This window comes from Aspergillus campestris, assembly GCF_002847485.1.
Source record: "Aspergillus campestris IBT 28561 chromosome Unknown P168scaffold_10, whole genome shotgun sequence".
In the NCBI taxonomy this organism is placed as follows: domain Eukaryota; kingdom Fungi; phylum Ascomycota; class Eurotiomycetes; order Eurotiales; family Aspergillaceae; genus Aspergillus; species Aspergillus campestris.
Genome location: NW_020194345.1, coordinates 1,086,622 through 1,108,406, shown reverse-complemented (window position 1 = coordinate 1,108,406; position 21,785 = coordinate 1,086,622). Strand labels below are relative to the sequence as shown.

At 51.0% G+C, this 21,785-nt stretch overlaps 13 protein-coding genes across 13 annotated transcripts; 6 read left to right on the top strand and 7 right to left on the bottom strand.

The window, feature by feature from the left end:
- Positions 1-84: 84 nt before the first annotated feature.
- P168DRAFT_333608 (uncharacterized protein) lies at positions 85-948 on the bottom strand (the record flags this gene model as incomplete). The annotated part of the gene is made up of 1 exon (XM_024841680.1): positions 85-948. One exon carries the CDS (start codon positions 946-948, stop codon positions 85-87), a length of 864 nt encoding a protein of 287 aa, XP_024690829.1.
- Positions 949-1,791: 843 nt separating this feature from the next.
- Positions 1,792-2,111, bottom strand: P168DRAFT_320785 (uncharacterized protein; the record flags this gene model as incomplete). Its single annotated transcript, XM_024840393.1, has 2 exons — positions 1,792-1,985; positions 2,045-2,111. The coding sequence occupies 2 exons, from the start codon at positions 2,109-2,111 to the stop codon at positions 1,792-1,794; spliced, it is 261 nt and encodes an 86-aa protein (XP_024690828.1).
- An 871-nt stretch (positions 2,112-2,982) lies between these two features.
- P168DRAFT_333607 (oxidase ustYa family protein) lies at positions 2,983-4,009 on the top strand (the record flags this gene model as incomplete). Its single annotated transcript, XM_024841679.1, has 2 exons — positions 2,983-3,301; positions 3,369-4,009. The coding sequence occupies 2 exons, from the start codon at positions 2,983-2,985 to the stop codon at positions 4,007-4,009; spliced, it is 960 nt and encodes a 319-aa protein (XP_024690827.1).
- Positions 4,010-4,846: 837 nt separating this feature from the next.
- P168DRAFT_43281 (uncharacterized protein) lies at positions 4,847-5,464 on the bottom strand. Its single transcript, XM_024841942.1, has one exon. The coding sequence runs from the start codon at positions 5,353-5,355 to the stop codon at positions 4,930-4,932; it is 426 nt and encodes a 141-aa protein (XP_024690826.1). The 5' UTR covers positions 5,356-5,464; the 3' UTR covers positions 4,847-4,929.
- Positions 5,465-5,573: 109 nt separating this feature from the next.
- Positions 5,574-7,012, top strand: P168DRAFT_320783 (ANP1/MMN9/VAN1 family protein; the record flags this gene model as incomplete). The annotated part of the gene is made up of 5 exons (XM_024840392.1): positions 5,574-5,746; positions 5,808-6,436; positions 6,487-6,537; positions 6,590-6,805; positions 6,864-7,012. The coding sequence occupies 5 exons, from the start codon at positions 5,574-5,576 to the stop codon at positions 7,010-7,012; spliced, it is 1,218 nt and encodes a 405-aa protein (XP_024690825.1).
- A 714-nt stretch (positions 7,013-7,726) lies between these two features.
- On the top strand, positions 7,727-8,885 carry P168DRAFT_292316 (uncharacterized protein). Its single transcript, XM_024837564.1, has 4 exons — positions 7,727-7,915; positions 8,150-8,205; positions 8,439-8,605; positions 8,712-8,885. The coding sequence occupies exons 1-4, from the start codon at positions 7,836-7,838 to the stop codon at positions 8,739-8,741; spliced, it is 333 nt and encodes a 110-aa protein (XP_024690824.1). The 5' UTR covers positions 7,727-7,835; the 3' UTR covers positions 8,742-8,885.
- Positions 8,886-9,163: 278 nt separating this feature from the next.
- Positions 9,164-9,963, bottom strand: P168DRAFT_329187 (uncharacterized protein; the record flags this gene model as incomplete). The annotated part of the gene is made up of 3 exons (XM_024841442.1): positions 9,832-9,963; positions 9,273-9,770; positions 9,164-9,220 (listed from the first exon to the last, which is right to left on the bottom strand). The coding sequence occupies exons 1-3, from the start codon at positions 9,946-9,948 to the stop codon at positions 9,164-9,166; spliced, it is 672 nt and encodes a 223-aa protein (XP_024690823.1). The 5' UTR covers positions 9,949-9,963.
- Positions 9,964-10,152: 189 nt separating this feature from the next.
- On the bottom strand, positions 10,153-11,984 carry P168DRAFT_329186 (uncharacterized protein). Its single transcript, XM_024841441.1, has 2 exons — positions 10,616-11,984; positions 10,153-10,559 (listed from the first exon to the last, which is right to left on the bottom strand). Exons 1-2 carry the CDS (start codon positions 11,506-11,508, stop codon positions 10,310-10,312), a joined length of 1,143 nt encoding a protein of 380 aa, XP_024690822.1. The 5' UTR covers positions 11,509-11,984; the 3' UTR covers positions 10,153-10,309.
- Positions 11,985-12,121: 137 nt separating this feature from the next.
- P168DRAFT_306404 (uncharacterized protein) lies at positions 12,122-13,382 on the top strand. Its single transcript, XM_024839026.1, has 3 exons — positions 12,122-12,624; positions 12,679-12,916; positions 12,974-13,382. Exons 1-3 carry the CDS (start codon positions 12,230-12,232, stop codon positions 13,157-13,159), a joined length of 819 nt encoding a protein of 272 aa, XP_024690821.1. The 5' UTR covers positions 12,122-12,229; the 3' UTR covers positions 13,160-13,382.
- A 653-nt stretch (positions 13,383-14,035) lies between these two features.
- Positions 14,036-15,858, top strand: P168DRAFT_298844 (deoxyribodipyrimidine photo-lyase PHR1; the record flags this gene model as incomplete). The annotated part of the gene is made up of 2 exons (XM_024838301.1): positions 14,036-15,252; positions 15,315-15,858. 2 exons carry the CDS (start codon positions 14,036-14,038, stop codon positions 15,856-15,858), a joined length of 1,761 nt encoding a protein of 586 aa, XP_024690820.1.
- Positions 15,859-16,372: 514 nt separating this feature from the next.
- On the bottom strand, positions 16,373-18,543 carry P168DRAFT_292312 (acyl--CoA ligase). Its single transcript, XM_024837563.1, has 4 exons — positions 17,696-18,543; positions 17,599-17,635; positions 16,668-17,539; positions 16,373-16,615 (listed from the first exon to the last, which is right to left on the bottom strand). Exons 1-4 carry the CDS (start codon positions 18,227-18,229, stop codon positions 16,520-16,522), a joined length of 1,539 nt encoding a protein of 512 aa, XP_024690819.1. The 5' UTR covers positions 18,230-18,543; the 3' UTR covers positions 16,373-16,519.
- A 230-nt stretch (positions 18,544-18,773) lies between these two features.
- On the top strand, positions 18,774-20,614 carry P168DRAFT_240884 (putative G-patch DNA repair protein (Drt111); the record flags this gene model as incomplete). The annotated part of the gene is made up of 5 exons (XM_024833738.1): positions 18,774-18,954; positions 19,051-19,501; positions 19,548-20,319; positions 20,367-20,459; positions 20,516-20,614. 5 exons carry the CDS (start codon positions 18,774-18,776, stop codon positions 20,612-20,614), a joined length of 1,596 nt encoding a protein of 531 aa, XP_024690818.1.
- Positions 20,615-20,648: 34 nt separating this feature from the next.
- On the bottom strand, positions 20,649-21,253 carry P168DRAFT_43214 (uncharacterized protein). The gene has a single exon (XM_024841941.1). The coding sequence runs from the start codon at positions 21,128-21,130 to the stop codon at positions 20,801-20,803; it is 330 nt and encodes a 109-aa protein (XP_024690817.1). The 5' UTR covers positions 21,131-21,253; the 3' UTR covers positions 20,649-20,800.
- Positions 21,254-21,785: the final 532 nt, after the last annotated feature.

Genomic DNA, 21,785 nt, shown 5'->3' with positions numbered 1-21,785 from the left:
GCATATAGATCTTACACTGACTTTCTAGTGCTTATAAACCACCATGATAGACTTAAAGATTGGCATGGCTTCTTCTCCACAACATCAATCTATGGATACCGGAGCATCCATTCGACTCCTCAAAGAGACACAGCACTCATAGGTCCCCATATTCTCATGATCCCCATGGTCATGGCCATGATCATGATTAGTATCAGTACCACCACCCTTCACAACAAGCACATCCGAATGAAGCGCCACCCCAGCAGCAGTAACAATACTCTCCAACAGATCCCTCGCCAAAAACATCATCTCGCAGTGCTCCAAATGGCCCATCCGATTGTACCTCTTCTCAATAACAGTGCCCCTCTCAGCAGCCAGGAACATCTTCTTCCAGTAATAAGCGCAATGCACAAGATGCCACCGGTGCGTCGTGTAGAAGGAGCCCTTTGTATCCGGTAGCCGCGCCACCTCGTCGAGGGTTAGCGTGCGCGTCTTGTTCGCGTCTGCGTAGTAGTTCCAGCTGCCGTCTGGGTTGGGGCCTGCGCGCTCGAATTGCTCGATTAGATCGTCGTTGCGGCAGGCGGGGGGGAGCCAGGCTGCTGCGAAGGAGTCGTAGCGGCAGTTGTTGGTTAGGACTTCGGCGATGGTTTCGCCGCAGTTGCAGGAGATGGGGCTCGTTGGGTGTGGGTGTGGGTGTTGGGGGGTGGTGGTGAGCTCGTAGGCGCGGTAGGCGAGGTCGAGGAGGCCGAAGAGGGCGAGGAGAAGGGCGAGGGTTTGTTTGATTAGGGGGAACCGATGATTTGCTTGAGGGGTCTTTTCATCTTGGTTGTTGCCATTGTTGTTGCTGTTGCTATCACTGGGGGAGTCAGTCATGAAGCTCGGTGAGTCTAGCTTGACGCTGGGATTTCTGTTGAGCTGCTCATATTTGATATAGGCTTTTTGCTGTCTGTTATGATTGCTGAACATGGTTCGAGCAGATATACTATATGGCAGGTGTGACGTTAATGATCCAGGGGGAGGGCCTTGTCGTGATGGGCTCAGGTATCAGCAGGACGTATACCGCTCTTTGACGTGGACATCATTCAACTGTATATCCGGATGAGAGATTTTATGTGACATTTGTTGGCGCGCTTGCCTGAGGGAGGGGATCGTACTACTCTTTCTCTATCTTTCCCCCCCCCCCTTTCAATGCTACCTTACACATGCATAGGAAACCATGTACATGTACATGTACATGTAGGTGTGGTCTTGTTCCTGACTTAATGTGCTGACCGCAATACAACTCAGATTCTCCGCCAGGATTCCCTGTTTCTTCCTGCAGCCTGATATTCATCTGGTTTGGGACTGTGCGAATCTCCATGGATTACGGCTCTTTGACCACCGGATCTTCGCACATTCATATGGCGGTAGCTGGTGATCGTGGAGAGAAGTTTACAGTTTACCGGGATTCAGTCTCAATATTTGGGGATGATCCTAACTACGTTCTAGAAAAATCAACTTGTACTACTCGACTAGAGAGTGCAGGAAGACAAGAGAAGCACGAAAGGAACACTCTAACCACGGTTCACATATCTAACCCTAGGCTAGTTTCATTCTGGCAACAATAAGATAGCATATCAAAACAAACGGCTTGTCAGGTTGCGGGCCACACAAAAGTCTCTAGTGGAGAAGAATCAAGATGTCGCTGACAAGCCGGATAGAAGCAACACGGCATTTTCTTTGAGGAATGTAGAGAACGTTAAAGTTGGATACGCGCCGTCAATCTCCAGGAGATCATAATTGCTCCGGAAGTGGACTGACTTCCTTGTCTTAGGGGTAGTAGGGGATCGCCCCGCTCTCTTCGCTGCGCTTGGTGTAATAGGGGATGGCTTCACCCTCGTTGCTGCGCTTCGGGTACCAGGGACTCGCCTCGCCCTCCTCGCTGCGCTTCGGGTAATAGGGGATGGCTTCGCCCTCGTTGCTGCGCTTTGGGTAATAAGGAATAGCCTCGCTATTTTGAGCAGCTTCAAAGTCCAGTATCAGCAAACAGCACCATCAAGACAGTACAGACGGATAATCATACGCAAAGGGGAGGCAAAAGCCAACGGCAGGCCGAAGGCCAAGAGACCGAGGAACTGTTTGAGCTGCATTTTTGGGTGATATAACGGAGGTTGAAGGTGGTATCTGATCAGCCTATTGCTTAATCACTGCCAACTGAAGACACTGAGTTGAATGAAGATGGTGGGAACTGGTTGGAGTCTGGCTTTCAGCAACGGGTTTTGCCTACCTTATAGGGCCCTGGGTTGTTGGTGAGCTGAGGATGAGCTAGAGCGGTGGTGGTTCAAGAATCGCCCATCCTGCAGCCTGATTCGAGTCCTGTGTAGCTGTGAAGTAGAAGAGGGAGGGGGAGGGGGTGCTCTTGAGACCTTGCCCAGGCCTTGCAGGATGCGATGTGACGTGGCGCGACGCCTTATCTAGCACGTAGATATCCTGGCTGTCGTTGTTGCTACCTGCAAGTCTCGTCGTCGGTGGGATAGCAAGGACGGGACCTTGACGTCAATCGATCATTTGACATATATACCAAGCATTGACCGCTTCTCATACTTCTGATTTCGTCATCTCCTTTGCATTGTTGGGGTTACTGTCTGTGGTAGGTATGGTCTACTCCACAGACACCAGGCCCTTGGCAATCGTGCACTCGCCCGTCACACTAGATCGGTGGCAGGGATAGGACAGTGCTATTGTGAACCTGCCCAGCTAAGTGCAACAGTGGGTGCGGTGATTGCGTTGTCTCCTTTATTTCACGCCTACGATACTGTAACAGCAAAGGGTCATCTGCGTCAAATTCAGCCGGACTCTGGCTCTGGGTCGGATCGTAATAGCAGCACGTCCTAGGTCAAATACTAGCGATGAGTACAGTAGTATCGGCAGGCGACTCTGATTTCAGATTCGAAAAGTTGAAATGGGTCCAACCTTCCTTGGACACTGTTCGAGAGACACAATTCAAAAAAGAAATAGGCCATGTGCGACCACCACACAACAGGGGCCACGAAAGCTGCCACGGGGGGAGAAGAAGAAAGTTACCAAGAGAGCAGCAGTCCCAGCGACAGGGACTCGGAAAAGGGTCTTTTGACGGGCTCTCTGCCGCAGGAGTCGAACCGGTGTTGCCCACGAGCAGGGCGCTGGAGCTTGAAGTCGAGCGCTTGGACGATATGGATCACCTGTTTCAACGTGGTGGTGCTGTGTGGATCGGTGATGTTCCTCATGTCCCCTCTCTCGAGCCAGGCTTGCTTGCAGCACCTGCCCACCCAGGACAAATGGAAGGCAACCTCGGCGTATGGTGAGTTGGGATTCGACTTATGGCAGACACCGACCAGCTATAAGAGGTTGACTGACATACACGCCAGCTCCCATTCTCGAACGGTTCGACATCCCGCGAGTCGATCGGATCACCAACGGTTCCCTGTATGACAGCGAACCGCCATCGATCCTCCGGGTTCCGCAGGGCAATGAGGCCGACGACGAGTGGTTCCGGATCAGCTCGGGGGTGTTCCCCATCCTGATCTCCGCCGAGGAGATCCGCCGACTGGGCAAGGACCCATCGCTCGCCGTGCGGGTGCCCGATGAGTTCGGCTTCGGGCCCGACGCTTACCTTGCCCAAACGGAAGTGTTCCACCTGCTGCACTGTCTGGACATGCTGCGGAAGGAGATCTCCTACGAGCACTACTATTTCCCCGAGTTTGGGACCCACCCCGATGCGCAACACACGGCGCATATCACCCACTGCATTGACATCCTCGCCCAGTACATCAAGTGCGAGAGCCCCGTCGACGTGATTTTGTTCAACTGGGTCGGTGGCTGGGACCAGCCGTTCCCGGACTTCATGAATAAGCATGTGTGTCGGGACTATGAGGCGTTGTTGGCGTATGTGAATGAGAATTCTGTTCCCAAGGAGGTGTTTCGGGCTATGAAGGAGCCTCCGCCGGACTATCCTGTGCAGCCGGATCCTTCGATTGCGCCGTTTTTGCCTACTGGGGTGGGTGGATGAGATACAGTAGTACCGAAAGATTGATAGTTTTGAAAAGTATTGTCTCCTGTGGATCTTGATCCCTCTATTCTTATTGTGTGATTAAGGCGTGTATACCTTGGATCAAAGAGAAAGAGAGACGATTCGTCCGTTTCTAGGGAAGATGATAGATAGTACAATGGACAAAGATATGTATGTATGTTCATTTGAAGGAGGAAAGCTGATTACAAGAATGTCGTGCATAGGGCAGTCAGCAAGGACTGTGTGGTCTTCTGAAAGGCGTGCATACATTTAGGGTTCGATAGATATTTGGAAGCTGTCAATCTGAATCACTGGCCGATCAGTCCACCGTGGGTACTTCAATAGTAGAGTCTGCAAATCTACGCGGTCTTCCGTTCATATCCAGCAGACTGATTTCAAACCGGTTGACTCAGTCAAAGATAGTACTGATGAGGCTATCCCAGACCGTTGGATACTGAAGATGGCCGGCTGCCTTAGGCTCTCAATCCTCCTTATTCATTGTTATGTATTTATATGCATTCAATTCTTTTTCTTTTCTTTTTTTTTTTTCAATTGAAAATTTCTTTACAATCTCTTTGAAATTTCTTGATTGTCTTTGATCACATAATTCCATTACAAGATATTATCCAAAAGTGGATATCATCCAAAAGATCTGGGAAGATGAAACAGCAGAACCATCTCATCCGTCGATATTATTAGATCAGTGGGGAAGACGGATTGGGATGACCGTACTGCCACGGACCTTCCATAATCACACGCACTTCATGGTAGGTACGGGAGCAAGCCGAGTGCGTCGGAGTAAGACCGGATCGGAGTCCCATTCGGACTCGGACTGACCCTTCACTGCTTTTCTTAATTTACTTTCCTCTCTCTTTCCTCCCTGATTCGTGTCTTTTTCTACCCTGGAGATCATCCTTGAACTAGTCTGCGTACGGGAGTTGACTAGCCTGTCTCTGTGTTCTAGCCTCATCTTCACTTCTTCCTTCCTCTCTCTTCCTCCCTCCCTCCCTCTCTCTCTCTCTCCCTCTCCCTCTCTCGGATCGTCCCCATCCATCCATTCGTTTGGTTTGCGTTCTCAATCTTCTTTCCGGTTTGGGTGTTTCTGTGTCACGACCCTCCCGCCACGAAAACCTTCTTTTACTCCCCCGGTCAAGGTTTCTTTGATCGGACACTTTGCGTCTTTCTGCCCCCAATTCTGGATTCTTTCGACCACCTCCACCCTCTCCCTCCTCCGTGAGAACCATATTCGGACCGTCCAATACCGCCCTTGAATTCGTCTCTTCGTGTTCACACTCGATATACCGGGTCCATTGTTCGAATCGCAGTCGATCAAGTGTTCGCCGCATCCTTCACGACCCGTTGACGCCACTATCTCCAATCTTCCACTTCACCCCCTTTTCCCTTCGATCCCGCGGCTCCTCGTCGGTTTCGCCCTCCGTCTTGCGCTCCACGTCCATACCTGGTTGTGGACTTCATCCGCTTCGGTTTGGGGATTGTCGCCTCGGATCCTTGTAGCGCTCTCCCGTCCTCAGCGCTCTCCCTTCCGTCCTCATTCATCCCGAAAATGCTACTCCCCAAGGGTGGTGTAACGTGGAAGTCCGCCAGATCCAGGCTCCCCCCCTGGCGGGCTCTCCTGGTCTTGGTGACGCGAACCCGGTTTCTGGCCTCGCTGGCCATCACCGGGATGATCATCTTATTATGGCGTGGGATCACCAGGTCGGCATCGGGAATGCAAAGGTGAGTTCCGCGCGAGACTGGATAGAGGAACGGAATGGCACTGACGAGTCTTCTTCCCCAGTTTCTACTGCTACGGTCCCTCTAAATCCCCTATGGAGATGTCCACCAACGAGATGGTCCAGTGGAGCTCCCACATGCAGACCCCGGTCATCTTCAACAGCCACCAGCCCTACGAAGTCAACAATACGAGCATCGAGCGCATGGACCTGAACCCCGTCAAGTCCACCCCGCAGGCGGTCGCCAATTCCGAACGCGTGCTCCTCCTGACGCCCCTCAGAGACGCCGCCCCCTACCTGTCCAACTACTTTGACCTGCTCTACAAATTGACCTATCCCCACCACCTCATCGATCTGGCCTTCCTGGTCGGCGACTCCAAGGACGATACCCTGGCCGTCTTGAGTGCCGAGCTGCAGCGCATCCAGGACCAGGGCGGCAAGGTCGCCTTCCGCAGTGCCACAATCGTCGAGAAGGATTTCGGCTCCGATATCGAGATGAACGTGGAGGACCGGCACTCGTTCGCCGCCCAGGGTCCGCGCCGTCGGGCTATCGGTCGCGCCCGCAACTATCTGCTGTATTCGGCGCTGAAACCCGACCACTCCTGGGTGTACTGGCGCGACGTCGACATCGTCGACAGCCCCGACAAGATCCTCGAGGACTTTATGGCCCATGATCGGGATATCCTCGTTCCTAGTATGATATCCGACTTGCCTTTGTTTGACATTGACTGACCGTTTATCTAGACATCTGGTTCCACCGGTATAACAGCGATGGCGTTGACATCGAGGGTCGTTGTATGTATATCCCATTCGGAGTCTATCAACTTGTGTGGCTAATTGATTCTAGTCGACTACAACTCGTGGGTGGAATCGGACCAGGGACGCCGGCTGAAGCAGCAGATCGATCCCAACACTATCCTGGCCGAGGGGTATAAGGAATACGCCACCGGCCGGACCTACATGGCGCGCATGGGCGACTGGCGCAAGGACAAGGATGAGGAATTGGAACTGGACGGCATCGGCGGTGTCAACATCCTGGTCAAGGCCGACGTTCACCGAACCGGTAGGTCTTCTCTTTGAATCCGCGTTATCCATCCACATACTGATCGCTTTTTTACTAGGTATCAACTTCCCCGCATATTCGTTTGAAAACCAGGCCGAGACCGAGGGCTTTGCGGCAATGGCGAAGCGCGCCGGGTATCAAGTCTACGGCTTGCCGAATTACGTGGTTTGGCATATCGACACGGACGAGAAGCCCGGGAACGCCTAATCGCGCCACCCGAGACCCTCCGGGTTGATCGATTAACGCCCCCGTCGGGTCCGCGACCCGTTTCGTTACGCCTGCCTCTGTGTCCGAGAATCAATACCCCTAATTTGTGTATCTCCGGCGCATGTCCTCTGGGTCTATGCCAGGAACGCGCCTTGCGCTGTTTCATTCGGTTCATTGCATCCATATTCGACATGGAGGAACACCATCGCCTCCCCCGGCTCCATAATTAGTGTCTTATTTCTGTTCTTTTCATGTTGTGGGATGTTATGTTTGATTCATGGCGCATGGGAAATGTTTTTTTAGCGTTGGAGTCATAGAGAGACGACTGATCTCTTATGAACAACTAGTGATGATCTCGGTGGTGTCTGCCTCTCTACCCTGCTGTGACAGGAATCGCACGCGGCCAGACACCACCGCGACTAGAACCGATCATATCTTTTTCATATTGTTGTAGCGGGATCTGCCGCAGTGCCTGACACCTTGTACATATCTAGGCGGAATGTGGGATGAACCGTTGGCTAACCAGCCTGTCCGTGCCGAGCTGCATGTAATAACTCCGATCTGCTAACCAAGACGGAGTACTCCGTACAACCACGCGAGTCAACTGACAGTGGGTCCGCCTCATGTTTGTAGCATATAAACAAATGTTCATGCCTGAGGCAGAAAGACAACTTCCCCACCATCCGTCCCACCTCGGATGTCTACACCACATAACTAATCTAATCTACACTGTTTTTCTTCCCCTCCCTGCTACCTATCCTCGAGTCAGATTTCATCTCAAACTACGAACCACCAACAACCCGATATATCACAGGAAGCAAGCATGGCTCAGGAAAAGAAAGAATTCATCTGCATTTGCCCGGATAAGCCTGGTGTTGTGGATAAGCGGATTGAGGTTCGACCGTATGTATTACCTTTTAACTTATTTTACTTTGTTTGATTTGATGCAAGAGATGGATGTATTAGGACTCTTGATGTACTGTCTGTCTGTGTGTGTCTGTCTGGTGTTTGTTTATTATGAAGGATATATCGCAGGATGGGCTTCGTTCTGGGGGCTATGTTCATATGATATGGTTGACATGATATGCTTGATTGATATGAGACAGTAGATCAAGGCGTATATGCTAATTCTTATAGACTCCATCTGGAGGGTATGAAGCCGCTGGTTGAGACCGGGGAGGTGGTCCTTGGTGGTATGTTTCTTTCTTTCTTTTTCTCCATCTCTTCCCTGTTCACTACTACTTCTACCTTGTTGCTTTCTTGGTTGCTGTATGAGTTTGCGCCTGCCTGGCTCTGGATACTATATCTGTGATATATAGTAGTTCACACTGCAACCCACTATGTTTACTACCTACTCACTATATACCACACATCCCCCACGAATCCACGGACAAAAACGATTATATATACTGATTGGTATAAAAAGGAGCAATGTTCGACCACCACCCCCAAGAAGGCGAATCCGTCCCCGCCTTCTCAGGAAGCATGTTGCTCGTGCGGGCCGAGAACACAGACGCTGTGAAGCAGATCATCAAGAATGATATCTATACGCGCAGTGGGGTATGGGATGAGGAGAGGGTGCAGATTATTCCGGTATGTTTCTTCTTTCTTTCTTTCTTTCTTTCTTTCCCCTTTTATATGTATATGTGGCGTTTTTTGGTTGGTGTGGGGAGGATAGGATGATGCTAACTTGGTACAGTTTAAATCGGCTGTTAGGGTTGGGATGTAAGGGTCTTTATGGTCTTTGGGCACTGGGTTTGGTTGTGTGGGTAGGTATCTTATATAAGAGTCCTAAAGTATTTGTGTTGGACTCTCTCTAGAGTATCTATCTAGAAACATTAAGCCAAGCTGGATAGATCTCTGTAAAAGAAATACATAAAATCCTCTAGTGTATCGATATAAGTCCCGTAGAGGCACCTGAGTATAGCTCTGTAAAACACATATATGTGGCCTTGTCACAATATAAGGTCATAAGGTCACAACGCCCAAAAGTGTTATGATATCTCTTGTAAGAAAACTACCAATTCCGCCAGCATATTGTACAAGAATTTCCCGACGCCGAGCTGCTGTACTCTTAGCCACAAGGATATTTACTCCGTGATGTTTTAACTAGAACACACTCATAAAAGGGTTTTAATTCCACCAAGCCAATCAGGTGCAGTAGAATATGTACGCTTCTTCTAACTTTCCCTTGGAGAAATCAGACCCCTATATATAGTCAGAGAGGAAGCTAAACACCAATACGAAACGACGTACTTACCAGGCACTGTTTAAACCCCACGACAGTCTCTTCCTCTTCCCCCAAAAGTATTCTCTGCTCATCAGTAACACTATCACGGCCATAGGTCTTTGCTCTGTCGAAGTCCATCCACATCACTCTCTCCGGGTCACCTCGGACGATCATCATATTCCGTGGTCTTGGATCATCGTGTAGCACCATAGCCTTGTGTATCTCCCGGACCCCCTCAATGAACCCATCCATCCGCCCTTCTGTGAAATTATGCAGATGGACCATCTCCATTACAGGGATGTATTCCAGGAAAATCGCACTGGGGTCGTATTCATCTTCGAGAAACATGTCCAGATGGGGGCTGCATATCTTCGGGTCGAACTTTCTCAGAGAGCCCAGAAAGTCGGGCACAATGCCACGATCACAGAGACCTTGGTCCTTCAGGCGGCGGTAGGCTGTTGATTCGAGAACGTGATTATCTAATTCACGATCAGGCTCGTAGTAGCGCCGTGGACCTCTTCCGCGGTGCTGTCTACATTAGTAACGTGGAATGCGACATAGATATCACTTATAGGTGGCATCTGCTCACCACCTTCATGACACAGGTTTGGTTACGCGCTGTTACAAGAAAGATAGTTGAGAATTCAGAAGTCGAAAGTTCCCGTTTGAAGATGATGTTACGCGGATCAACATCGTCTAGCTGCATTGCTTTTGGTTATGATGGGTGTCAGGAACAGAGTAGAATTCCATCATTCCATGTTCTTGGAAACACGAGGAGACTGTAGGTGGTGTTGATGGCCAAGGGACAATGATAGATCACGTGATCTTTTGGTATAATGGTGTGTTGCAATATAAGATGTATTGTACAAAGATTACCCACAAAGCGCAGAAGGTCTAGATATCTTTTATGGCCGAGTGGTATTTTTCGCAACATGGTATGGATGATACACAAGCACAAACAGAAGGACAAACGGAAGAAGAAACAGGAAAAACCATCCAGCCATCATTTCAAGCTCACAGCATACTAAAGATGCTCCAGTCAATCGATCTACTAGGTGAGTATCCATCTAGTCAGATAAAGATGCCTCGGTCTTCCGCACCTCACCCTCGGCGTAGAGCGTGAGCGCAAGCAGAATTGGCCCCAGCTTCTTCATGTGCCCAGCGTGCGTAGTAATCCAAGGGCCATATTGACACATGGTCAAGAACGACGGGGGTTCGTTATTGTGGGGTTTCTTTCGGAGATAAGACACGTAACCGCTGTCGTACTCCGCAATGGTGATGAAAATCTCATGCTGGTCTTGGGAAACATGAACTCGCCTAAGTCAGGTACGATCAGTAAGAGAACAGACGGGGAGTGGGAGGGGAAAACCAACAGCTTCTCCAGAGATGCGTTGGTATCAGTTTTGATCCAGCCGGCCATCTGTGAGCCCTCCTGCATTTGGATCCGGCTTTGACTGGCGAGCGTTCTGGTAATAGGTTTGACCTCGATCAGAGCATAAGGGTTTTCCTTGCCGTCATCGAGATACCCATCGGTCCTGGATTCGCTTTCTGCTTCCTCAAAAATGGAAACAAATGCTTGTCTGTGCATAGTCCACTCACAGCGCTCGATAATGGGGAAGTGAATCGTCAGAGCGTTTAAGAAAATGACAAGAGCAGCATTGACGATTTGCTCGTCCTTGGTAGGTGGATACATCAACTTCTGGACATCTTTAGGAACCAGGATAGCTGGTGTCGGGCCTCTCGAGTCAGATTCATCGTCTGACGATGAATCAATCTTGGGTGTTTGGGGCACTGGGATGGGTGTCTTGGATGGCGTCTTGTCGATTTGGAATCCCCTCAATGCTTCCGCCAGATTTTTTGTCGCGTGGCTGCGGGTGCGCTTGGCAACCGGGGTATCGAAGCTGTCCGGTCTCATATTCTCCCCACCGGTAGCCGCTTTTATTTGATAATGCCTGGCAATTGAAAAGATGCCCTCTGGATTTTGGCCGCTCTTGATGCCACTGCAATAGTCCGCCCAGGATTGAGATGTCGCGAGTAGTTCCTTGGCCTGGGCATGATATTTGTTCAGGACTGGTGGCAAGCGGAACAGGTGGGCTCCGACACGGGGATTCCAGAGAACACGCAAAAGCAGAAATTGCCTAAATTCAATTTTGGAAGCCGACGCAAGCTCAGCGGTATGCACCGTCTTGCCAACAAGGTTGTGCTCCTTGACTGCTTTGTGCCACTCCCCGGGATTAGCGGGCAACTTGGAAGGTAAATCAGCCATTCTGGGGGGATATAGAATCCACTTGTTTCTAGCTTAATGGTAACGATGAAGACCAGAGTGCGTTGTCCTGCAAACATGGAAGTTAAGATGGGAAGGAGTGTTCAACGCCAGAAGCTGGGTAGTCAGCGCCTTTATTTCTGTGGTGGGAGGTTTGGATAAGCAGAGAATAGGATGATGGTAACTAGTCTACCTGGCTCAAGACCAGAAAGTCTAGAGTTTTGCATAGTAGAAGAGACATTCACTGTCCCTTGAATAACCTCTCAAATGTAGGTGATGCGCCGAGTGCAGCATCCCTGGGATGTTCCAGCAATCAATCATCTTGAGAAAGCGCTAGATTGGCTGGAGTGGGGAGATATAGTGGCCTGCACATGGCTTGATACCTCCGAGAGGAGACTGGCGGCAAATACTCCATTGTAATTGGATGTAACTGTTGATCTTTGTCCCCAGATCTGGGGAATTCACAGTGGAATTATATAGTAGTAGTAGGTGGAGTGACTGGTGTTGGAGGACCCGCTGTCACCCCGCAACAAGTAGATCTCCATCACCGACCGCCCTAGACTCCGGCGGCAAAATAAAAACAAAACACAACAAAACGAAACAACTACACAACCTCTTTCCTCTCTTTCAAGGACTCATTCCTCTCTCTTCAAACACTTCTTACAATATTGGACAACTGAATCGTTGCCCCGTCGTTTTCATCAGTTTGACCCGCAATATCACGATGTCGGCCCCTCTCGAATGTCCCAAGCGAAAGGAAATGCGCAAGGCCTTGCGTAGCCTGGAGAATCACATCAAAGCGCTTGAACCGGACCATCAAATTGAGATAGGCTCAGCTGAGATCGATCAAATTCGGTTCCTGCCCATGGTCCTGGATGAAAGTTCAGAAGATCGACCTGCTTTTTTTACCCTCTTGGATGGGACTTACCTGCCGACACCTAACGACCAATATGACCAGGAGCACGAGGAGGAATATCTTCCCCATGATTCAATTTCAGAGGAGTGCAGAGACCCAAGGACCTGCGCGCAAGCAATTGACATCTACTGGTCTAAATACCTCTCCCACTATTCCGTCATCGACCAGCCCCCGGGCGGCGAAATCGTATGGTCTTCGATTCCGTAGGATAATATCCCCCTTTGCAGGCTTTCCTCATGGTCCTGACGCAATCATAGTTTGTTTAGGTCTTCTGTGTACAAGGAAAAGGTCCTCTGGCGGCATAATTACCCGGAGTTTGGACTCTACGACATTCAACAGGTCACAGAAGGGCCCTATGCACATCTCAAGGCTACGATATACAACAACCTGAACGCCGATGATGGCCACCTCCTCCAAGGGGAGATGCTTCTCATTTTACGTCTGATGCTAGCCCACATGAGAAGGTCCCGGTACATTGACCATATGGTTGTGCCGGTGAGTAGCTCCTTTCCATTCGAATCATAAAACCTCACCTCTAATCTAGTGCCCTAGGTGATGGTCTTTTCCCTAATGGGGCCCCAGCATGCTCGCGTCATCGAAGCCTACCCGGAAGGCCATACTATTGTGGTTCGCCCCACCAAACTGTACGATCTTCGCACCAAAGATGAAGCCACTTTAAAGTTGTTTGCCCAGTGGTATTTTGGGGAGCCACGCGCCCCTACCGGGACTTCGCAGTAGGTCGGCTGCCACATTGTATGCACGTTATGTTTTTGTCATGTTAGGTTTACGGCGCGATGGAGGTATTGGGAATTGGAATGGACAGGGTTGGCGTTTTATTTACGATTGACATGATGGACTGGAAGGATACCCGAGGCGGAGTTTAGTTTCTATCAAAACTACGGCCATGGCGCACTCATATTGTTTCTTGCTGGCTTGTCAGATATCTTCCAGGATTCGAAAGAATTATTCAAATTATAAAGACTATGACATAATGAGAGCATATTAAATAGTAGAAGATGCTACCGATTACCTATATATTGTGGAAGAAGCAGTGACTGGCAATCGGATAACGGCCAGCTGATCTGCGGCGTTTGTAATCCTTTCCCATACATTTGATTATCATTTGTGTTTTGACGTTTCCTGCAGTGGTTCCAGTACATGAAGTTTGATCGGGAAGGGCGGTCAAAAAGATTGCCGTAAAGTATACCCACTGATCATGTCTTCTCTGCAAAACATTTACCCAAAACATTATTTCACTTCGTTCATCACCTAGACCATTTCAGTAGCTGACACGTCATTCTACTGCATATGATAATATCATTTGCTTGAGATAGAATGCTAGAGAGCATTTAGCCAAACCAACTGTGATGCCACCAGCCTGAATGAATCCTCACGGATCGAGAAACAAACCAGATGTACTGGAATGCTGGATCGGTAATGACGTCAGGGCAGCATCTACTCTTCGATCTTTCGATCTTTCGATCTGACCGATAGTCCATCCAGCCCCTCGCCTGCATTTGCGAGTTCTAAAGGAATGGAATGAAGATACGGAGACACCTTGCCAATTACCCGCTCTCAGCTACAGTATTCTTCAGTCGATATAGCCTTTCCGCGATGCCGCCAACGAAACGCAGGGCACCCAGCACCTCAAAGGATGCAAGCACCAATGGTGCCTCGCACGCGAGCAAGCGAGGCAGACTTGATTTGACGGAACCGCATCCCAATTCCCAACAAGCCGAAGACTTCGGCATTGTCCTTCGCGATTTCTACTCACCGGAAATGAGCAACGAGCGCTGCGAAGCCTACAATAATGGGACACTGGAGCGTCCAATTGAGACTCTGCAGAAGGCTTATGAAGCAACAATGGACGCGAGGCAGTCGATTCGACCCAATAACGCCGTGGTACATTGGTTCAAGTCGGACCTACGACTACATGACAATCGGGCCCTGCGCATGGCCTACGAGGTGGCGCGAGATAACAAGATCCCGCTCATCTGCCTGTACATTCTCTCGCCGGAAGATTTCACGGCTCATCTTACCAGTCCAGCTCGCGTCGATCTTACGCTCCGGACATTGGAACAGTTGAAGCGGGACCTAGGTGAGCTTGATATTCCGCTGTACATGGAGACGCAGGATAGGCGCAAAGAAATCCCAAGTCGCATCCTTGATCTGTGTGAACGGTGGGGCGCCAATCATCTGTTCGCGAATATCGAGTACGAAGTCGATGAACTGCGGCGAGATGCCAGGTTGGTGAGACTCTGTGTGGACAAGGGCATCAAGTTTGAAGCGGCCCACGATACTTGCGTCGTAACGCCAGGTTCCCTCAGCAGTCAACAAGGAAAGCAGTACGCTGTGTACAGCCCGTGGTATCGCACGTGGCTAGCCTTTTTGAAAGAGAACCCCGAGTATCTGGAGATCGTGGAAGAGCCGGGGTCTAATCCTGGAAATGCCCGAAAACATTTTGGAGATCTGTTCGACAGCCAGGTACCTGCGCCACCTACCAATAAGCGGCTGTCCGAGGAAGAGAAGTCGCATCTTCACAAGTTATACCCGGCCGGTGAGCATGAAGCTCTCCGCCGTCTTGAGGAGTTTCTGGAAGAGAAAGCAAAGTCATACGACAATATGCGAAACTTTCCGACTGGACAGCATACCTCTGTACTTAGTCCATACTTTGCCTCCGGTGCATTGAGTGCCAGAACTGCGGTATCTATGGCGAGACAGGCCAACGGGAATCAACTGGATCGCAAAGAGCCCGGGTATGTTTCATGGATCAGTGAGGTTGCATGGCGGGACTTTTATCGACATGTGCTCGTCCATTGGCCTTATATATGGTAGGATGCCACATAAGAAAACCTTTACAAGGTCCACGCTGACAGGTATCATTTGTTTCCAGCATGAATAAATGTTTCAAGCCCGAGTTCACCAATGCCGAGTGGGAATACAACAAGGATCAGTTCAACGCCTGGTGTGGGGGCAAGACGGGATTTCCCATCGTCGACGCAGCAATGCGACAGCTGAAACAGGACGCCTGGATGCACAACCGTACTCGCATGATCGTGTCTTCCTTCTTATCGAAGGACCTCCTGATTGATTGGCGCCGCGGGGAACGATATTTCATGGAGAACTTGATCGATGGGGACTTTGCGTCCAACCACGGGGGATGGGGGTTTGGCTCCAGCACAGGCGTTGATCCGCAGCCATATTTCCGTATCTTCAACCCGTCTCGCCAGAGTGAACGGTTTGATGCCGACGGCGAGTACATCCGGCGCTGGGTACCGGAACTACGCGATGTCCAGGGATCAGCAATCCATGAGCCGTATGAGCGAGGCGCAGGCGATACTGCAAGGAAAAATGGGTATCCCAAGCCGATTGTGAAACATTCAGAAAGCCGAGATCGGGCATTGGATCGGTACAAGAGAGCATCGCAGACCAAATGATACCTTGCACGCACAGAATTTGAAATGGGTCTCGCGTCTAACTCCGGACCTAGTCCGCCATATTTTTCGCACCCGTAGTGTCAAAGTCTAAGCACACGTTCCAATGCGGAGATGCCTCGTTTTGGAGACTCCCCCGCGATTGTTTCAGCCTTTTCCGTCTCGGTTCAGGTCATCGCCGGTGGCATTGCTTTGAGCCCTCTTTTCTGTCGCATTGCGATACTTATTCATTCATTCTCCGGCATCGTCAGGCCGTATCTCTTGCGCATCGAGAAGTGCTCCAAGTTGTTGGGTTGAGGAGCATCAAATACAGCATTGAATGGCTCATGGAAGAAGATATAGGGAAAGTCCGAAAAGGCCTACATCCGCTTTTTGATGCAGAATCTATAGCCGGCGAAGTCTCCTTGCAAATTTAGGGTGGCCTCCACATTATGACAAGAGGAACTATGCTGAGGCTAGCTTGGCATCCAAAGACAGATTAATTTGGAGGATGTTTTAGGCTTATACAGGGCCTTTCCTCTTATATAATATTCTCTAATTCTAGTTACAAGATGGCTATCGAAGGGTACTCACAGAGCTCAGAAGTGTCTAGATATCTTTTGTAGCCGAGTGGTGTTCTGTGCCACAATATGTTTGTATAAGATATACATATATGTGTATATGACTACAGCTTCGCCTTCGGCTTCAGCATAGCCTCAGCCACCTTTCGCCGTTGGATCTTGCCCGTCGCCGTCTTGGGGATCTGCGACACGATCCAGACCTGCGTCAATTAGCATATTGAGTCTTCTAAAAAGCGGACACGAGGAACACACCTTCTTGGGAGTCTTGAACTTAGCCAGCTTACTCGCCACCCAAGCCTTCAACTCCTCCTCAGTAGCACCGCCACCCGCCTTCAGGACGACCGCAGCGCCGATGTCCTCGCCGTAGTGGCCTTCGTCCGGGATAGCGAAGCACACAGCCTCGCCCACCTTCGGATGATGCAGCAGGGTGTTGTCCAGCTCGATGGGGCTGATCTTCTCGCCGCCCTTGTTGATAAGTTCCTTGATGCGTCCCGTGATGATCACGTACCCGTCGGCGTCCTTTTTGCCCTGGTCGCCTGTGCGGAAGAACCCGTCCCGCGTGAACGACGACGCGTTCGCAGACGGGTTGTTCAGGTACCCCTTTGTGACGTTTTCGCCGCGCACGCAGATCTCGGCTTCGCTGCCTTGCGCGACTTCCTTGCCTTCTTGGTCGAGAATCCGCACTTCTACGCCCTGCCCGATGCCCACACTGCCTGGTTGGCGCTTCGCTGGTGGGAGTGGGTTGCTGGTCATTTGGTGGGCGGCTTCTGTCATCGCGTATGCCTCTAGGACGGGTGCGTTCAGCGTCTTTTCGAGCTCTTTGAAGGTCTGTGGGGAGAGCGGGGACGAGCACGACCGGATGAATCGGATGGAGGGGAGGGGGGTTGGCAGTGCGGTTTTCAGCAGGATTTGGTGAATTGTCGGCACGGCCGAGTACCAGTTGGCTTTGTAGTTGATGAAGTCCGCCCAGAATTCGTGCGCGGAGAATTTAGGCGGCACGATCACCGATCCGCCGGAGTAGAGGGGCGCTAGGAAGGCCGCCAGCAGCCCGTGCACGTGGAATAGAGGCATGACCAGGTACGTGCGGTCCTTCGGGGTGAGCTGGTATGTCGCTTGGATGTTCTCTGGATTTTGCGTTAGAACGGCTTTCCCCCTTCGACTGGGGTCTGCACGGGGTACATACTCATGGTGGTGGTGAGGTTCTTGTGCGTGAGAGGCACCTATACCATGGCTGTTAGCATGTCAATCCCAGAGATACTGTGACGGGACAGGGCACAAACAGCTTTGGGACGACCAGTCGTGCCACTCGTATGCAAGACAAGAGCGATATCATCAGGCTGCGCCTGTTCAACCTGCCCCGGACGGGCTCCGGCCAGCTTCCCCTGCTCCTTGACATCCAGGACCATCTCGGTGCCATTCCAGTAGCACTCGGCGATAGCCGCCTGGTACTTGCGACCCGCGCGGACAGCCGGTCCATTTTGCGCATAAGAGCCCTGCGGGATCAAGACCAGGGTGGAACTGAGGTCGTCGATGTAGAACTCGAATTCATCCTGCTTGTAGGCCGGGTTGAGTGGGGCGGCGATAGCGCGCTGCCAGGACGCAGCCAAGAATGACACGATGAACTCGTACGAATTAACCAGGGCTATCGACACCGCCGCCCCATGTCCGACCCCTAGCTTGGCGAGCTTGGCTTGGAACTCGGCGACATGGGTATGAAGCTGCTGGTACGAGACGGACAGCGGTGCTGGGCGATTGGGTACCAGGATAGCGACATCGGAGCTGTCGGATGAGAACGAACGGGCTAGAGTCGCCATGGTGAGTTGGGAGCTGTATAAGACAATTTAACAGGTGATTGCTGGCTAATAGACGAAATAGTGACTTATAACCATACGGTCATATCAAACATGCGTGAACATTAGGCAGACATCAAAACAGACTCAAAGCTATGTTATATATCGAGTCCATCAGTCATCGCTTCGTCATTTGCGATGACTAACTCAAAGGGAAAGGACACCGACTTCTCCGCACGCCCATTATCGTCTGGTCTCCACATCGGAGGAGTCCGTTGGGGTCTTCTTCTTTTGCAGTGGAGACTCGTGCGAGAGTTAGGTAACTGGTACTAGTTAGTGGTAGTTAGTGAGAACTTACTTAGTAGGCTACCGCTAATCCGGAGTAGTATACAGAGTAGTAGGGAGTATAATGATATGCATAACTGACTAAGTGCACAATCGACGAAATTACACAAATCAGTCAAACAAGCCAAACCGAACAAACGTCTGTCCATAATATCACGGCCATACTTGCGCACCTCTTCTTCCTCCATCCTCTCATTTTGTCCAGTCTGTGGACACTTTCATCATGTCGGACTCAAACCAGTCTAAACCCGGCGGGATGATCTCCCTATACGCCAACTTGCTGGATTCAAATCCAGATCCATCCCCCGGCACCATCTCCCGCGCCCCCGTCGTCTTCAAACAGTCCTCCGAAGGCGAGTCGCAGCCCGATGATTCCGCTGCCAAAAAGCAGCAACTTCCTACCGGTAGAGCTCAAACCCTTGAAACGACCCTTTGAATCCTACTGTCTTGATTTGGCGATCTGATTACTCACATGGGTTTGGCGGGTTGGCGGATTCCAGCTTCTCTCCGATTCCAACCTACAAAGCGACCACAGCTCTCCGCGCAGAAACCGAAACCGAAGCCGTCATTACCGAAAGCGACCCCTAATCCTGTTGCTGCCGCCGCTTCGGCGGCAGCTGCCAAGAGTACACTGGCGGATTGGGCGGCTACGGAGGACGATTACGATGGGTTTTATGCGGGCCCGAAACGGCAGCGGGGCGGGCGCAAGAAGCGCAAGAAGAACAAGGACACGGAAGCCTTCTTTCAGAATTGGGACGACATCTACGACCCATCCCGGCCGAACGTCTTTGAGGAATATAGGCATAGCGATGAGCAGATGAACGAGGTGCGCGATTGGAAGGACCGTCTGTACGCCCATCGCATGGTGCGGTCCCCAAGTAGGGACTCGTACTCCGATGATGGCGACCGACCTGTAAACCGTTCGTACTACCCTTGCACGTGGGTGTCTCTGTTTACTGATGAACCTTTGAATAGGCCGATTCGCACCGCCGCCCAGCTTCGCACCACCGCCAAGCTTCGCACCGCCGCCAAACCTCAACGACGTCCCACCTCCGCCGCCTAGGGATTCGCCGCCGTATGAGCCGCATGATGCCACGGTCGAGGATGCGCCAGTGTCTGGCTATGTTCCGCCTGAGCCACAGCCCGTCCTCCCAGATGACCCTTCCGGGGAGGATGCCTTCCGAAGGCGCCTACAGATGCCCGGAGCTCAGCCGACGACAGCACCCGCTGCTCCTCCTCCCCCTCCAAACCGGCCTATGGAAGCGATGCAGCCGGCTTCTGCGACCATCTCCCGAGCCCCAGTTCGTTACACTCTGCCCCCGCCTCCGGATGATATTCCCGCCTCCGAGGCGGAGCTGGAAGAGGTATTTGCCAAGGAAGAGCCCGCCGAGGAAGAGCCTGGACAAGACGACCAACGCTCTCTGCGGCCGGGGCAGCAGGGGTTCGCCGAGCGACTCCTTTCAAAGTATGGCTGGACCAAAGGGTCAGGCTTGGGCGCAACGGGATCGGGTATCGTCAATCCATTACAGGTCAAGGTGGAAAAGCAGAAGAAGCGACCCGACTCGGAAGGTGGTGGCTTTGCTACTCCTGCTGGGCGGGGCAAGATCATTGGTAGTAAGAAGAAACAAGAGGAGGGGAGCAAGTTCGGCGTAATGAGCGAAGTGATTGTCCTGAAAGGCATGCTCGACGGGATGGATGTGGATGCCGAACTGGAGGGAGATCACGACGGGGGATTGATGCAAGAGATTGGGGAGGAATGCTCGGAGAAGGTACGTCAATCAAACATTCCGCTACTTCTCATTTCTAACCCAGGTAGTATGGAAACGTGGAGCGTGTCTTTATCTCTCGTGGTTCGGGGCCCCCGGTACCTGTGTTTGTCAAGTTCGTCAACCAGCTATCAGCTTTACGGGTAAGTTCTATTAGTTTTCCCGTCTGGTATCCCTGAATCTAATAGCAACGATTCAGGCCGTCAACGCTTTGGAAGGCCGGGTATTCAACGGCAATACGATCACGGCTCGTTTCTTTGACACGCAAAAATTCGAGGAAGGCGTATACGAGGACTAAACAGGCAGAGGCGCAATACTAGTGAAGAAACTTTCTAGGTTTATGAACTGCAATGAATCGACATGAATCCCAATATATCGTGGCCTTCCACTTTTCCGCTTTAGTGATTTCCCTGTATCGAGGAACACTGAAAGATGCATAATTAAATGGTTTGTTTCGCTGAACCAACTGTGCCGGCTGTTACCATCAAAAGGTAAGCCGGTCAAACAACTCCAAGCCGTCGAGTGTGGTATCGCTTCCCGAGTCGACATCCGATTCTAGAGTACTGATATCGCCCTCATACTCTGTGGCATCACCGGTGTCTGATAATCGTCTCTTATATTCTTTCCTCATCGCTTTTCTCGTCGGGCGTGTATTGTCACGACACCCGCTGCATGCACCGAAGAGGGGAATATACAAGGGTGTTGCGTCGCAATTGTAGCCGTGCCGGATAGCCTTCGCGCAGGGGACGTGGAAGTAGTAGAGCGGGTTGAGATGCTCACAGAGGGTGTAATACCAAGTGACTTCTTGGCACATTGCTTCTGTTTTGTCGATTTGAGGATTTTCTCGGCGTTGTCTGTACTGAGGCGAAGGATTTGGGTCGCTTTTGGCCGGTTTCCTGTCGAGGGAGTAATGGTGGGCGTATGATGTTTCTAACACACATAACTTGTGAAATTTATATATCTTTCTTCAAAGCAATGTATTCATACTCCTAGATGCTTCTGATATTTGAAAGAGATTCAATGGATCATTGTTGTCGTTTCACTTTCCTGGATAATTTCCCTTTGTTCCATTATGCATTGCATCTATTTCTGGAGACGGCGTACCGCACTTGGCTCCTTTCTACAAGACAGGAGCTATTCTGACTGATTGCACCTCTTTATCCTCAAGAATGTGAATAGAAAACCACAAAGGATTACCGGCATGCCAGTAACAATGAGGCTATACTGAAGATCATGCACGTATGACGAGCAGCACACAGTCACGTGACGAGATCTATCTCCGGTGGCGCTGATTGACCATTGGCTGTGGGGCATCAAACCGCCTGCGTCAGGTCCATTCTTCCAATATTCACCTTGCATCTCACTCATCTCCAGCTTCATCGCTGTCTTTGTACTCTCTTCTCTGGCTTCTGGGCGCTAGGACCCTCTTGCTGGTCACTCACGGTAGAGAACATTGCCATTTCACCGCG